The 16,354-nt window shown below is 34.6% G+C and overlaps 1 protein-coding gene across 2 annotated transcripts in view; it reads left to right on the top strand.

Moving 5' to 3' along the window:
* Positions 1-16,354, top strand: part of DPH6 (diphthamine biosynthesis 6) — a 198,283-nt gene that overhangs the window by 132,631 nt on the left and 49,298 nt on the right. For both annotated transcript variants that reach the window (XM_086710304.1, XM_025919641.2), the window contains exon 6: positions 8,997-9,058. In XM_086710304.1, the coding sequence (XP_086566430.1) occupies positions 8,997-9,058 (62 nt within the window). The remainder of the gene's footprint in view (positions 1-8,996; positions 9,059-16,354) is intronic.

The following is a 16,354-nucleotide window of genomic DNA, read 5'->3' as shown; positions in this document are numbered from 1 at the left end:
TGTTGTCTAACCTTTGTGTTAAATTTTTACTCAAATATTGACTTCATTATTTAAACTGTTTCTCTCTAAACCATTTAAAGCTTAAAAGTTAAAAAATATGTCCAATGATAAATATATTTTTTGATGCTAATCTGACCCTGACCTTCCATTCTCAATTACGAAGGACTCAATTATGAAAGATATTCAAGAATGTCAGAATTTTCCATGCATATAACCGAGTTAGAAAATACCCAAACCAAAAATACACGAGATAAAAGACTGACATCCATGAGCTTCATAATTATAGATACGCTAACAGTTTTTTCATGTTAAAGTGATTTGTTTCTCCAAATCCTTGTTTTAAAATTATTTTAGTAATAATCTTGTTCCACTTAAGAAGAATTAAATATCACAACGACTGTACATACAATGCTACAATGTTTCTAAATGAGGAAACTTGTGAAAAAATATGTGGAAGTGTAAGAAAATTAAATATTCAAACTTTCATTATATTTATAAAAATAAGTTACAACGAGTTTTCATTTGCATGTAGTTTAATATTTATGGAATCATCAGTGTTCTAGGAAGTAAAGATTTCTTGAGAAGAGTTCTATATCTGAATATATTCTGGCATAGGATGAATAATCGTCCTACCACATCCCTGACTAATATCACCCCACGTGCAATAGGCTCAGCTGATTTAGAAGAGATCTCTGAGATCATGGTGGTTCCAGGCCATTAATTTCTTAAAGAGAGTAGCTTGAATTGCTAGTAATCTCTGGATCTTATCCAAGAAAACATTTTATAAAAACAATCTGAAATTTCATATGGGCATGTCATATGAGTAGTGATCACGAGGTCCCCAAATTTGTCACTTTCTAATGAACAGAAAAATGGAAGCAAAGACAGATTGCACTTGGACTGAGTACCCAGCAAAACATCAGGAGAAAAGGACTGAAGTAGTCATAATCAAGTACAGTGGAATGGGTTAGCCTGACCCAAGTGTGCATGATACACAGTGTTGATTTAAAGTAGTAAGATCCATTCAAGAGAATATGTAGACTATTGTATTGAACCTAGACAAAGAGTTTCATTATAGAATTTAGACATTTTTTGGCAAAGAATGCTAGTCTATTTAAATAATATCGAATCATGAGATAAGAACCTTTAAATCATTGTTCATGCCAAAGAAGCCTACCAAAATCCCCAGGCAAAACCTCCGATAAATTTACAATGTGTCTAAGCTATTTATTTCTCAGGTCCTGCCATTCTCTTGCTTTTATATGTCCAGTGAAATCATCTATTGCTTTGTGTATGTGAAATGTTACTGATTGGTTGTTTTCCCTGTGTGAAATGTCTAAAGCATCAGACCATGAATCATAGAACCTATCATGCTCACTAAACATAACATAAACCCCATTACCATACTATAAAGACTTATACATGCAGCTTATTTCATTATTAACTCTAAGAGAAAAGAAATGTAGCTCTTTTATTTTAGCTATTTTATAGCTTTATAGTAATTTTCTACTGTAGTGAAAAGGTCTATAATGTGCTTCAGGAAAATATTTGAAAATCTTATTTAAGGTTTTAAATTTTGATTTATTTTAATATTTTTAGTGCCATACTCCAGGACTGAATAAATGGAAAATATTTCAATGAATAAGGAAAAACTTTAAATACCAACTAATTTTTGACAAAATATACTGTGTGATGATCACAGATTCATGTGGAAAAATTATGCCTAGTGTGGCTTACGTTTACAGATTTTCCTGACTATTATCTAAAGACAAGCCAAATTACTTTATCCATCATGGAATGCAACAATCTCTGAAATGAGATGTAACAGCTATTTTTATAGGTTAACAGTTTAGAGCTGAGGCCTGGTGATTCTATAATGAATTAAACGACTGGGAGAAAAATGGGAAGATTATCAGTTTGATCTTCCAGTGCCTACCTATGTAAAACCATGTCCTCTTAAATTCCCTTCATGACTTTTAGACAGCTATTTATTTATTCCCAGATCCTTACAGAGAAGCAAAATGTCAATTATTAGATTCAATCATGAGAGACTTTTAAAATGATTTTAATGATGTGTAGCCTAGTGCCCAAGTGCTGAGTGAGATAGGTTATGTTGTAAGACCAATATGTAAGAATCAAGGGTTTGGAAGGAAAGCTAAAAAGTGACTTCCAGTCATCCTGGCCTTGTACATTCATGCTTTAAAATTTCCACATTCCCATTTCAAGCCCACAGTAATAGATAAAGATATGAAGGAAAAGTATGAAAGGCATAGCTGGGCTGGAAAACATAAACATCTCTGTGAAGTAGAAATGAGTACACATACAAAATGGTAAACAAGACTGAACTGTGGGGCTGTAATACAAAAAGTTAGGAAGCAGGCAAAAGCACTTAGGAGATCATAATCTTGGGGGGAAACAGAGACTGAAAGTGTCCTGTATGAAGGAGAACCTCAGAGAGATGAAGAAAAATAAAATATCCATTAAAGAAAAAGCAATCAATTAGAAAAACAAATCACATTGGAATAGCAAGAGACTGATATGAAAAGTAACCAATTACAAATATTGGAGGGGCATCTGGGTGGCTCAGAACCTTCTTGGGATTCTCTCTCTCCCTCTCTCTCTGCCCCTCCCCCATTCATATTCTCTCTCTCTCTCTCTCTCTCTCTCTCTCTCTCTCCCTCTCCCTCTCCCTCTCCCTCTCTCTCTCTCTCTCTCAAAATAAATAAACATTAAAAAAGAAAAGAAATATTGGAAATGAAGCATACAGTCACTTAAAAAAATCAAAAAACCTCAGTGGATAGAATAAACTCTAGGTGAGTCAAGTCAAAGAGAATGAATGAAGCAGAAAAAATAATTAACCCAAAAGACAACATAGAGGGAGAAAAACAAATTGAAAGAACAATTTAAAAATACTAAGATAGATTGGGAAAGGGCAATGTTTGTATAATAGATGTTTCAGAAAAAAATAGAAGGCAGAAAAACAGTATTTACAGACATAATGACTGAAAATTTCCTAGACTGGAATAAAAATGTAAATTTTAGAATTGAAAGTATACATTAGGTGCTATAGGGTATAAATAAAAATAAACTGGGGCACCTAGGTGGCTCAGTCAGTTGTGATTCTAACTTCGGCTGAGGTCATAATCTCAGGGCTCCTGAGTTTGAGCCCCACATCAGGCTCCACACTGACAGCCCAGAGCCTGGTTGGGATTCTAACCCTCTCCCCTCCCCCACTTGCACCTTCTCTCTTTCAAAATAAATAAAAATAAACAAACACATTTACACACATTATGTTAACATTATAGTATGTCACAAGTATGTTGAAAACTGTACAGTTTAGCACAGAAAAAATAAATATTATATGGGAACCACTATTAAGCTGACAGCATAAATCTTATTAGGAACAACTAATTTCTGAAGAAGGAATATATTATAACTAATCTATTATGTAATGATGAAAGTTAAATAGGATATTATCAGACATCTAAAACCTAAGAGGTTTCACCACTCACAGATCTTCAGTAAAAAAAAAAAAAAAAAAATTAGTAATAAAGAATGGATTTCAGTTAGAAATAGATTGAATTCCAGGAGAAGTTAATGAGAAACAATTGTGAGCATAGACATGGTAGAGTATGTTGGCGGGCTTAATTTTTCTTGCCAGAACTGGTGGAAATAAGAATTAACACAATAATAACAACTGAAATGGTAGGGCTTATTTAGTACCAGTGAAAACATGCTCATTTCTCTTAGTCAAAAGGATGCTAAACAAATTGTTAGATTCATATTCTAAGATTCATACTTCTTAGATAATACATTTATTTTTTTTTTAATGTTTATTTATTTTTGAGAGAGAGAGATTGGGGTGGGGAGGGACAGAGAGAGGGAGAGACAGAATCCGAAGCAGGCTCCAGGCTCTGAACTGCCGGCACAGAGCCCAATGCAGGGCTTGAATTCATGAACCATGAGATCATGACCTGAGCCAAAGTCGGACACTTAACCAACTGAGCCACCCAGGTGCGTCCCAGTTTAGATAATACATTTAGACTTTAAAAATATGGTTTTGAATGTTAAAAATTATAAGTTTTTACTGAAAGAGTAGAAATTCAGTCTATAGCTTCCTAATCAGTAGAGAAAACCAACAGACAAAAATCCTTTCATTATAGCATGAAGCAGAAAAGAGCAAAGGAACAAATTTGTATAAAGCTTAACAGGAAATCTACAGTAAGATGGTAGAAATCGGTCCAGACATATAACATAAAATGTTAAGAATTTACGATATTTAAACTCCATTCTTTAGAGTTGTATTTATAAGATAGGATAAAATTTTTAAAAATCCAATTATATGTAGCTTATAAATGACATCTAAAACAAAAGCACATAGAAGATTTGAGAATAAATGATGGAAAAATATATGCCAGTAAAATGTTAACAAAATAAAGCTGGTGCCGTAACATTGATAAATAAGATATAAGATAAAAACCACATATGGAGACATATGGAGATGAATAGGTTGTTACTAATGGATAAAGAAATAATCTTATCAAGAAGTTTTAGAGATTATGAATGTGTATGCACATAACAACATAACTCTCAAATACATAAAGCATAATTTTTTGAGAAACCTCCATAGTGTTCCATAGTAGCTGCACCAATTTGCATTCCCACCAACAGTGCACAAGGGCTTCTTTTCCTCCACATGCTCACAAACACTTATCTCTTATGTTTTTGATTTTAGCCATTCCAACAGGTGTAAATTAATACCTTATTGTGGTTTTGATTTTCATTTCCATGATGACGAGTGATGTTGAGCATCTTTTCATGTGTCTGTTGGCCATCTGTATGTCTTCTCTGAAAAAAATGTCTATTCAGCTAGCTGCTCATTTTAAAAAAATATTTGTTTATTTTGAGAGAGAGTGAACATGTGCAGGCATATGAGCAGGGGAGGGGCAGAGAGAAAGGGATAGAGAGAGAATCCCAAGCAGGCTCTGCAAATTGCAGAGCCTGATGTGGGGCTTGATCTCATGAATCGTAAGATCAGGACCTGAACTGAAATCAAGAGTCAGATGTTAAACCAACTAAGCCACCCAGGCATCCCAGGTTGTCACCTATTTTTAAATCAGATGATTTGGGGAGAGTTTTAATGTTGTGTAAGTTCTTTATATATTTTGTATATTAACCCCTTACTAGTTATATTATTTGCAAGTATCTTTTCCCATTCAGTAGGTTGCCTTTTTGTTTTGTTGATGGTTTCCTTCAGTGTGCAAAAGCTTTTTATTTTGGCATAGTCCCAGTAGTTTGATTTTGCTTTTGTTTTCCTTGCCAGAGGAGACATATCTAGAAATGTGTTTCTATGGCTGATGTCAAAGAAATTGCTACCTGTTTTCTTCTAGGAATTTTATGATTTTGAGTCTCACATATAGGTCTTTAATCCATTTTATTTTTAAGAAAATGGTCCGGTTTCATTCTTTTGCATGTAGCTGTCCAGTTTTCCAGGCACCATTTGTTGGACTGTCTTTTCTCCCATTGTATATGCTTGCCCCCTTTGTCATAGATTAATTGACCATGAATGTGTCAGTTTATTTCTGGGCTCTCCATTCTGTTCATTGATCTATGTATCTGTTTTTGTGCCAGTACTAAACTCTTTTGATCATTACAGCTTTGTAGTATATCTTAAAATCTGGGATTGTTACACCTCCAGCTTTGTTCTTCTTTCTTGAGACTGCTTTGGCTATTAAGGGGTCTTTTGTGGTTCCATACAAATTTTAGGATTATCTATTCTAGTTCTGTGAAGAATGTTATTGGTATTTTGATAGGGATTGTATTAAATCTATAAATTGCTTCAGGTAGTGTGTACCTTTTAATAGTATTGTTTCTTCCAATCCATGATCGTGGAATATCTTTCCATTTTTTTTTGTCATGTTCAATTTCTTTCATCATTGATTTATATTTTTTTGGAATATAGGTCTTTCACTTCCTTTTGTTAGGCTTATTCCCAGATAGTTTATTCCTTTTGGTGCTATTGTAAATGGGATTATTTTTTTAAATTTCTCTTTCTGCTACAGAATTATTAGTATATAGGAATGCAGCAGATTATTTGTGCGTGAATTTTGTATCCTTTACTAAATCCATTTATCAGTTTTAGCAGGTTCTTGGTGGAGTCTGCAGAGTTTTCTATATATAGCATCATGTCATCTGCAAATAGTGTTAAGTTTTACTTCTTCTTTACCAGTCTGGATGTCTTTTATTTCTTTTTCTTACCTGATTGCTGTGTCTAGGACTTCTAGTACTATGTTGAATAAAAGGGAGGAGAGTAAACTTTCTTGTCTTGTCCTAATATTAGAGGAAAAGCTCTGTTTCTTACCATTGAGAATAATGTTAGCTGTGGGGTTTTCATATGTGACTTTTATTTGTTATGTTCCCTCTAAACCTACTTTGTTGAGAGTTTTTATCATAAATGAATCTTATGCTTTGTCAAATGCTTTTTCTGCATCTTTTGAGATGATCATATAGCTGTTACTGTTTCTCTTGTTAATTTGATGTATCATGTTGATTGATTTGAAAATATTGAACCACCCTTGTATCCTTGGAATAAATCCCACTTGATCATGATGAATGGTTTTCTAATGTATTGTTGGATTCAGTTTGCTAATATTTTGCTGTGGATTTTTGTCTGTGTTCATTGGAGATACTGGCCTGTAGTTTTCTTTTTTTTTTCTTTCTTTTTTTTTTTTTTTTTTGGAATAGTTTGAGAAGAGTAGGTTTTAACTCTTCCTTACATATTTGGTAGAATTCACCTGGGAAACCATCTGGTCCTGATATGGTGCTTACTTTTAACAGTAATCAGAAAAAGAAAACTAAAATATCTAAAACAATTATGTGTATATTTTATATATTTCAATGTATATATGTATATTACATATATGTGTATATGTATGTATATCAGATTAACAAAGATTTAAAATTCTGACACTACTAAATTATTTTCACATTATGTGAAATATGAATTCTATGTCCCTGAAAGTGGAAGTAAAATGGTAATACCTCTTTAGAGAGTAATTTGGCAATATCTAATAGACTTGAAGATTACACACATACACACACACACACACACACACATACACACACGCATGCATATATACAATAATGTATATAATTATATGTATATATTCTCCTCTGTCATAGTAATTTCACATAAAAGCATATTCACTGCAGCATAAAAAGTACTTGTGGCAAAACAGAAATTAGAAAAAGCCCTTTGCCCAAGTGCCTATCTATCAGAGGTGTATAATTAAATTCTGGTATATCCATATAATGGAACAGAATACAATAGTAAAAATGAATGGACAAGAGCCATAGTAATCAATATAAGTAAATCTCTTTAACAGTGTGAAACAAAAAAATCAAGTTAAAGATGACATCACTTATGTAAAAATTTAATATACATGAACAATAATAAATATTGTTTGGATACATACATTTACAGTAAAATTATAAAAATGTAATTTTAGAAGAGTGGTTACATTATAGAAGGAATAGGGATATAGATTAAGAGTAAATATACTGGGACATTCTATTGTGTTGGTTGTGTTTATTTCTTAAAAAAATGTTGTTGAGGAAATATGACACGATGTTAATGCTTGTTAAATGTGGGTGGCGATTATACAGGTGTTTCTGTCAAAGCATTTCATTTACTTGTTCATTCTAAATACTGAATTGCTAAGTGGTGGTAGACGTGGAGGAACCAGACAAAGTCAGTGATTGGTTCATCTATGCATTCACCCATCTCCTTGCAATTTTAATTTTAGTGAATAGACCATCAGAATAAGATTTTTGTGAAGGGAGTTGACTCAGAAAGTCTGCATAGTGCTACTGGTCTGAGTTTTTTTTGCTTTGAGTTTCACCTAAAAATACTCAGTGGCAGAAGAATCCTCAGTCTTTGCCTGACTTCCCTTCTTCTGATGTGTGATAATAAGAAATATCATGTTACCAAAAAAGGCATCCAACTAGGAGCAGAAAATTATTAATCAGTTTGTGTAATTAATAAGCTAAATAGTTTAATCCCCTAAGAAATAAAAATAACTTATTTAAATGAGGCTAGGCCAATACATATGTTATGGATGTAAATATCTAATTGTATTATGAATGTAATATCTAAAATGAATGATTTCATTCTATAGCAGCCATTTGGCATGTGACTTTTTCTTCACTGGCAAGTGAGTTTTGTTATGTGGGAAGAGTTTATTGCCCATACGTATCTGCCTATACCTGGTCACCTACATAAACTCTACTATATCAGTTGAACATCTCTATCTAAGATTATGCACATGCTGTTGGTACAATAACAATTTTTTCAGAGCTGTCTCTGTCTTTGCTTAGAAAATACATCATTGCACAAGTGGTCATTGAAATGAAACGTCATTTAATTTGATAATGTAACTATTTTTGTCCTTGTTCCTACCCTCCTTTGAGGTGAATTAATTATAAAAGCATAATGGTCTACCACTCTCCTATTTAATACTCTTACTCTCAAAGTAAGAATTTTAAAGTTTAGATAGAATAGGGACACATAAGAAAATTCTCACTGTTGTCCATCAGTAAAATAATGACAATAATTAAAATACTGAGGACATAAATGACCTTTGAAATGAAACCTGTTTTCCATCCTAATTACAGTTGCTCAAAATGAATTGAAACAATATATCTGGAAGCTGATACAGTGCAATCAAATGATTTGGTATAAAACTTATCTTTCAAGAGCAAGAAAACCAGTTATCCAAGGGGAATAGGAAAATATATTTTACTTTAGGATCAAAGCAATTTGAAATATACACGTACTGGTTTTCTAGGCAAGGAGGGGCAGAGGGTAGGGGAATGCGTCTTTAAACATCCAATCCAATAATTATCTTTATTTTTTTATATTAAATATAACTTATTGTCAAATTGGTTTCCATACTCCAATAGTTATCTTAAAAAAAAAATGTAACCTTTCTTGGCAGGTTTAGATCCAGATAAGCATCTTGGAAAAACCCTGGATCAAATGGAACCTTATCTCTTAGAGGTAAGAATTTATACTATTTCTCAAAATATAGGCCTCTAAAGGAAGAAAAAGTGAGGCCGTCATATGATGATTACAAAATTAATTTTATTTTGGAAAAACTCAGATAACATTCATGATATAGTTTTGTGAAAAAATTAAACTTCTAATGGATATAAAAATGTCTAAAATTAATTATGAAAATCATTACCAGCTTTTGGGTCTGAATAAAACAGTAAGTTATACCAAAAGGAAACTGTCCTGTCAGAAGGTTTCTTTTATTAAAATGGACATTGTATGCTATATAAAAAGTACTATATTCCTAAAGTAGCTGATGGTCTCTGTGATCATATGCTTTTCAATCAGAAATGTGAGTAGGAACTTCCTTCAGATATTATCTAATCTAACCTCTTCTCTTTTACCAATTAGGAAATTAACCTGCAGAGTAGCAAAAAAATTACTTTAAGGTTTCAAGTAACAACTGTTAAACCCATATCGTTGTCAAATCCTAAATGTGTTCTAAACATTAAAGAAAGATTTAGTTATTTTGATTCTTTTCTATTAACTGTGTATTATATTTTATGAGAGTTTGGGGGCAAATGTTATTAGTATGGCAATGATAACTAAAAGATATAATTGTAAGAATATTTTATGTCACAATTATGATGGAAAAAAAGGAAATTACCCTACTTCTATGAAAGAATGGAACTCCTCTAATAAGTTAGCATTTTCTCCTCCACTGCTCTTAATTTATCAACATTATTTCTAGACATTGTTAGTACCATTGCCATGATATGTTAGCAGATACCTTCTTTACTAACTTTGTGGATTTCATATTTTCTTTCAGTTATTTGCGTTTATTTTATGGTTTACCAATATGTACCAAATGCTTAGAAATCCCTGAAACATTAATTCCTTTTTTCATCAAGCATTAGTAAGCATCTAATATGTGTGAGGCAAATAGTAAATAAAGATCAAAATAAAAATGAAGTGAGCATATATTTGCCACAAATTACATTTGATTTCTAGATTATTTGTTGTCACTTATTTAAGTTGAGCTAAATGGACATGGTTGCTTTTTATACTGCTCTGATGGGACTCTTCTCACAGCGGCTACAGCTTCTCACAACCTGATACCTATGTTCACATCTATTCCCTACCATCAGACTAAATGTTGCCTCTGAAATAAGCAATGTAGATAAATAATGAAATTAAATTTATGGGGGCGAAAGAAAGAGAACTTCAGAAATGAGAGACTGGGGCTTTGGCAAAAAAGCTTTTTGCAAGCTGCTCCATAAATCTAAAGTTACAAGTTCAGGTTTCAAGCATGTAGAGTCTTTGTAGCACAGGCAACTAAGGCTTTGGGATTGCAGACCTTGCAAACACTCATCCCCTCCTGTATCTTCCTCCTCTTTCTCTTTATTGTGTCCTTCATATCATAGTAACACATACCACCGTCTCTCCCATTCCAGATTCCACCCCTCCTCCACTCTGTTTATTGCTTTAGCTGCTTCTCTTTTTTGCTTCCAAACCAGAAATTTCAGAAGTGTTCTTTATATTCGTGGTCAGTGCTTCTTCCTGTCCCAGACACCTCACGTACCTGGAGTCTGGCTTCTCTCAACACCTCCAAATGGATACAGCTCTGACCAAGATCGCCCACAATCTCTGTTTTACCAAACCCAACCAATGCTTCTTAGCCCTTATCTGACAGCTATAAACACTCCTTAAAACGCCCCCATCAGCATCCGTGATGCCACATTCTCCTAGTTTTTCTCCTTTTGTTCTGGTTACTCTTAGTCTCTTTTGTCAGTTCCTGGTCTAGACTCCATTTTTACTCTATCACCTTTTTCTGGGTTTAATCAGTCACTCACATGGCTTTAATAACTAGCTATATTCTGATGATTCCCAAATCTTGCTTGGCCAAGTTTCTCTGCAAAGCTCTGGTGCCCGGAGGCACTGCAAATTAAATCTCCACAAACTTGATGGCGGCCTTTATAGCTATACCTCACTTTTTGCCATTCATTTTGTCTTCACCTTAGTTCAGTGCCTGTCACACGTCAGGCCTGCAGTATTATTGACAACCCCAAATTTGCCTCTACCTTCCGTTTCATTTCCCAAAGAATGCATTTTGCTCACTGCCTGAAGATAACTGTTCTAATATATTCTACTGTAATTGTGTCACTCACTTCAAAACTTTAAGTCCCCATTGCTCACTGGCTAAAATCCAAGTTCTTTAGATTCCCCTTTCCCTTACTTACTCTTGCCAACCCGTTAGCATGATCTTGTCTGTTCCATCTCCGGAATATCTTCTACACCCAAGCACTTCTCGCCGTCTCTGTTGCTACCACCATAATCCTCTCTTGTCCGGAGTACTTCATCAACCCTTAACTGGTCTGCTTACTTCCACCACTGCCCTGCTACAATCCATTATTCATACAGATGCCAAAGTAGTTTTTTAAAAGTGTAAATCAAATCATTTCAATGCTTTGTTTAATTTAAACAGTTTCTCATTACAATTAGAATAACATCGAATTCCTATGAGACCACAGCCGACAAAACCATATATGATCTGCATCCACTCAATCTTCTTGGGCTCGTTTTCTGCCACTCTCCATCTCACTCACTGGGCCAGAGCCACAGATGCCTCCTAATTACTTAAACACACTTGTTTGCCCTTTTTCTTAGAACTCTGCTCTGCCCGAAATGTTTTTTACCTCAGACCGTCACATGGCGACTGCTTTCTCATAATTTAAGCGACAGCTCAAATGCTGCCTCCTTAGAAAAGCTTTCCCAGACTACCTCAGTTTACATAGATCTCTACAAATTACCATGTTTATCTGTTTACCTGTGTATTATCTGTTGTGCCCTCACCCATCCCACTAGAACGTAAGTTCCAGTAATCTTACCAAGGTTTTTGGCAAAGACATTAGTTCTTTAGTTCTTTCATGCAGTTGTGTGTTCATCTGTCTGTGCGTCCATTCATTGCTCTCATCCTTAAGTTACTTAGCATTTATTGAGGACCTGCTATGTGGCAGATGCTGTGGTGAGCACTAAGTATACACGATGAATTAAACAAAAAAATTCTTGTTCTTACGGAGTGGACAGTCTGCCACCGTTACTTTCAGACCTGAGAGTGAAGTTTACTGGGGACCTTGTTAAAATGTATGTACTCGTCTCCCACCATAAGAAATCTGAGTTCAGAAGGACCCGGGAATCTGATCTTTAAACAAGCACTAAGTCCTTCTAACACAGTGATCACATATATCATCTTGTAGTTCTTCAATACCAACAACACACTTCAAGCCCTATATTTCTAGATCTCTCTGAAAGAGTGTAAGCCTTCTTGAAACTGTTGCCATCCATTGGCTTCTACTACTTAAGTCTTGAAGGCTTTCTGAATATTTTCTTAGCTTCCTTTTGAGGCTTACTGTATAAGTCCCACCCCTTATAAGTGGTGGTCCCATCCATAGCCTTCCTCCTGTGGTGATACTAAATACCCCCCATGACTTCAGCTACCAATTTTATTCTTATGACAATTAAGACTGTTCCTCCACCATCTTTTTATGCTCCAGACATCTGTATTCAGCTGGACACCTTTCTCTCTTACATGACTCAAGCACTTCAATCTCAATTGTGCAGAACTAAACATTTCTTTGGTGACGTATCCATGCCATTTTTATGTGTCCTGACCATGAAAGGTTCTGTCTTCTACTCAGTTGTCCAAGACCAAGAAAAAGTGAATCATAATAAATGATTTCATAGGCTCCATTATTCATAAATAAGGCCCTGACTTCTTTTAATTCTACCTTCTATCTTATTATCTGCCCCTTTTAATCCTTGTTGTCAGTGCATTGGGGTTATTGCAATCTTCTAGCTCAAGTCTCTCCTCCTCACCTTACCCCTTGTCAATCCATCGTCCACAGGACTGTCATCATCACACATGTGAAGTGTAAATCTGATCATATTACACTTTGCTTGTAAACTTTTGCATTGTTCCCCATTGCCTCAAAGTAAAATTTAACTCCTAGACACAGCCCAATGTGTCCTTGGGGAAACTGAGGCTTGTAAAAATAGGCAGTCTTCTACATCCACCCTATCTATCCTTTATGAGTTTGCTACTATTGATGGTTTCCCTAGAGTGAGTACTCCCTTGTTCCTCCATCTTCTACTCCCCCTCTCTGCATGCTTTCTCTCTCCTTTTTTTTTCAAACTTTATTTTGAGAGAAAGAGAGTTTACATGTGCACACGAGCAGGGGAGGGGCAGAGAGAAAGGGAGAGAGACAAATAAGAGAGAGAATTCCAACCAGGTTCCACTCTGCTAGCATGGAGCCCTACACAGTGCTCCACATGGAGCTTGAACCCATGAACCATAAGATCATGACCTGAGCCGAAACCAAGAGTAGGACAGATGGTCAACTGACTCAGCCACCCAGGTGCCCCATATTCCTTCACTCAAGTAAATCCAAGCTGTCCTTAAAGTCTAAACTTCACAGTCATGCTTAAATAAGCCTCCTGTGAGCTGCCATTTTCTTCTTTGACTCCCAGTATGTAGACTTCTCATGCTATATATTTTTTCTATTGTTTATTATAACATTAAACCATGTAATGTATAAAAACTAAATTCAAACACTATCAAAAATGAAAAATCTTCTGATTCAAGTCCCCAGGTTTTCTACCACTTCCACAGCAACCAGTCTTCTCTGTTCTAATGTATCTCTTCAAAAACTTTTTTTGCATATGTAAATACATATGCAAGCGTTTATTCAGTTTTACCTAAATTGGAGCATGCTATGCACATTTTTCTCCATCTTCCATTTTAACACATAAAGATACATGTCATTTGTTTCCACAACATCATTATGTGGATAACTATTGAGCCCATTGTTTATTGATGAACTTTATTCCTTACTGATTTCTTTCATGCTTTCATGTCTTTTGCTACTTCAAATAATGCCGGAATGAACATTACTGTACATATATTTTGTGGTATGAATAAGTTTATCTGTAGGATAAAGTCCTGGAATGGAAATACTGCGTCAGAATGTATATATGATTTTAAGTGTAATAGACATTGAAGACATCCATTTTCAGCTGTGGTGGAATAACTTACATCAGACCGACTCTCCCAGTTAAAAAAATTAGAATAGTTATATGAAATTAAAACAGAAATAATGTTGGAAGGCATTAGAGAATTACAAAAAAAAATGAGAAAATTTGACGGGATTCCAGTGAGAACAGAGCCTCTATTCCCTTCAAGATATTTTCTAATTCAAAAAAATGGTACAGGGATAGGAAGCAGTTATGGAGAAAACTCTAGCTGAGTAGGGCTTTCATGGCGCTGGAGAGACCCAAATTGGAATTCACAATTCCAAACCAAACCAAAGTGGAGTGGACCTGGTTAACCCTCCAGGTGTTCAGTCGGTCTCCTGAATGGGTTATAGCTTAGGGGTAAAGGCAAACCAGAAATAGAGCAGCCCTTGCAAATACATATATCCCACTTTTGATCATACCAATCCTAGACTGAATTAACCTGTGCTACTACTCATATTGCTTGTTTCCTCTTAAGAAAGATAACATGATTCACAGCCTCAGACTGTCTCTAAAATATTTCACATACAGTTTTCAGCAGGCAATTACCAAGAATATTACCAAGAATATCAGCAGAAATTACCAAGCATATCAGGAGATCTGATGAGAGAATTGAAACCAGAGAAACTGAGAAAAAAACACACCCTAGAAACAGTCTCAGAGGAGTCACATGATCACATTCCCAGATCTAGACTTTAAAATGACTGTGGCATTGGGTGAGAAGATGAACTATTTTAGGGGAAATTTGGAATCTATACAGAAGAATCAAATAGAATTCTGGAACTTAAAAATACAATATCTGAAATTAAGGATACAACATGGGTTTATCAGTAGGTTTGATACAGTTGTGTAGATAATTAAAGACCTGGAAGATAGGGTGATATAAAACATCCAGGCTGAAGCACAAAGAAAAACAGGATGGAAAGTAAAGAGAAGAATATATAAGATATAAAGGAGAGAAGTTTGTCATACCCATAACTAGAGTTGCAGGAGTGAAGGAGAGAGAAAAAGGAACAGAAGCAATGTTTGAAGGGATTTTACTATAGGATTTACCTGTCATTATTTTTGCTGATTTTGACAAGGAGCTTTTCTTTTTTTTTTTTTTTTTTTTTTTTTTAATATATGAAATTTATTGTCAAATTGGTTTCCATATAACACCCAGTGAAGGAGCTTTTCAAAATGGTAAAAATTGCTCAAAAGAGAAGGATTGAATATTAATGGTTAATTGCACATTTTCGGCAGGAATTATTTTTTCCTGATGGTTACAGAAAATTATGCAAAATAATCTAGTGTGTCTTTTTCTCTAGCTTCTGCATAGTCTAATCTGTGTGTACATGAGCTTTCCATGAAGTAAGTGCTAACTAAATTTTTACACCAATTTGTTATCAATTTATTTCTCACCTCATGCACAACAGTTATCCGACACAACCCAGATCTTAACCCAGATTTTTGGTTTTCTTATTTTTCCTTTCATTTTTACTTATGCTCATAAAAGAGACCTCAATCTGATGTACCCAGAGCACAATGATTCTAATATTAAAGCAGAATGAGTCATTTGTCAAACTCCATCTTCTTTCTGCATTTGTAGGGTATGACTTTTTTTTTACATTTTTTAAAGACACGTTTTCTAGGACTCTGTCTTCTCTGTCATTGCCCAAGACAAATCAGATTTTAAGGAATGTCCGTATGACTCTATCTTTATGAATAATGTGATTAACCTCATTAAGTGAGATAAAAATCAACTATGTATTCATTTTTCAACTTGTTGGCACAACTCTCCCAAATACTCAAGAAATTCAAAAAGAGAAAAAAAAATGTTTGACCTTGTAGGAATGGGAGAAAAAGGGATTAAATAGAGGAACCCATTTTGTTCACCTGCCTCAGATCTCCTGAAACATCTTTTATGTACCTTTTGTGTAACGTGGGTGGACATGACTTATAAAATGTAATAAGTTAATTGAGCTAATATGTTAATCCTTTAATATATTATTGTATCCAAGAGTTAATATTTTTTAGTTAAGGGAGTTTTTGTATATTATAATGATTTCCCTTGAAGAAATTACTATTTACTCGTGAGAATTACAGACAGGTTGGTGGCAGAAGTGGTGGAGAAAAGATGATACCTTTGGGCAAGGGTCCTTTTCATAGTTCATTCAGATTGCCTGGGGAAGAGGCAGTGTCAGACAGCAGTCAGCAAGCTAACTCTGTACCCAGGAGCTCAGCTGTGAATCC

Source organism: Puma concolor, chromosome B3 (genome assembly GCF_028749965.1).
Source record: "Puma concolor isolate L17-30 chromosome B3, mPumCon1.1.hap2, whole genome shotgun sequence".
Taxonomy (NCBI): domain Eukaryota; kingdom Metazoa; phylum Chordata; class Mammalia; order Carnivora; family Felidae; genus Puma; species Puma concolor.
Note: the sequence above shows the minus strand (reverse complement) of the source record. Positions and strands in the feature narration are given on the sequence as shown.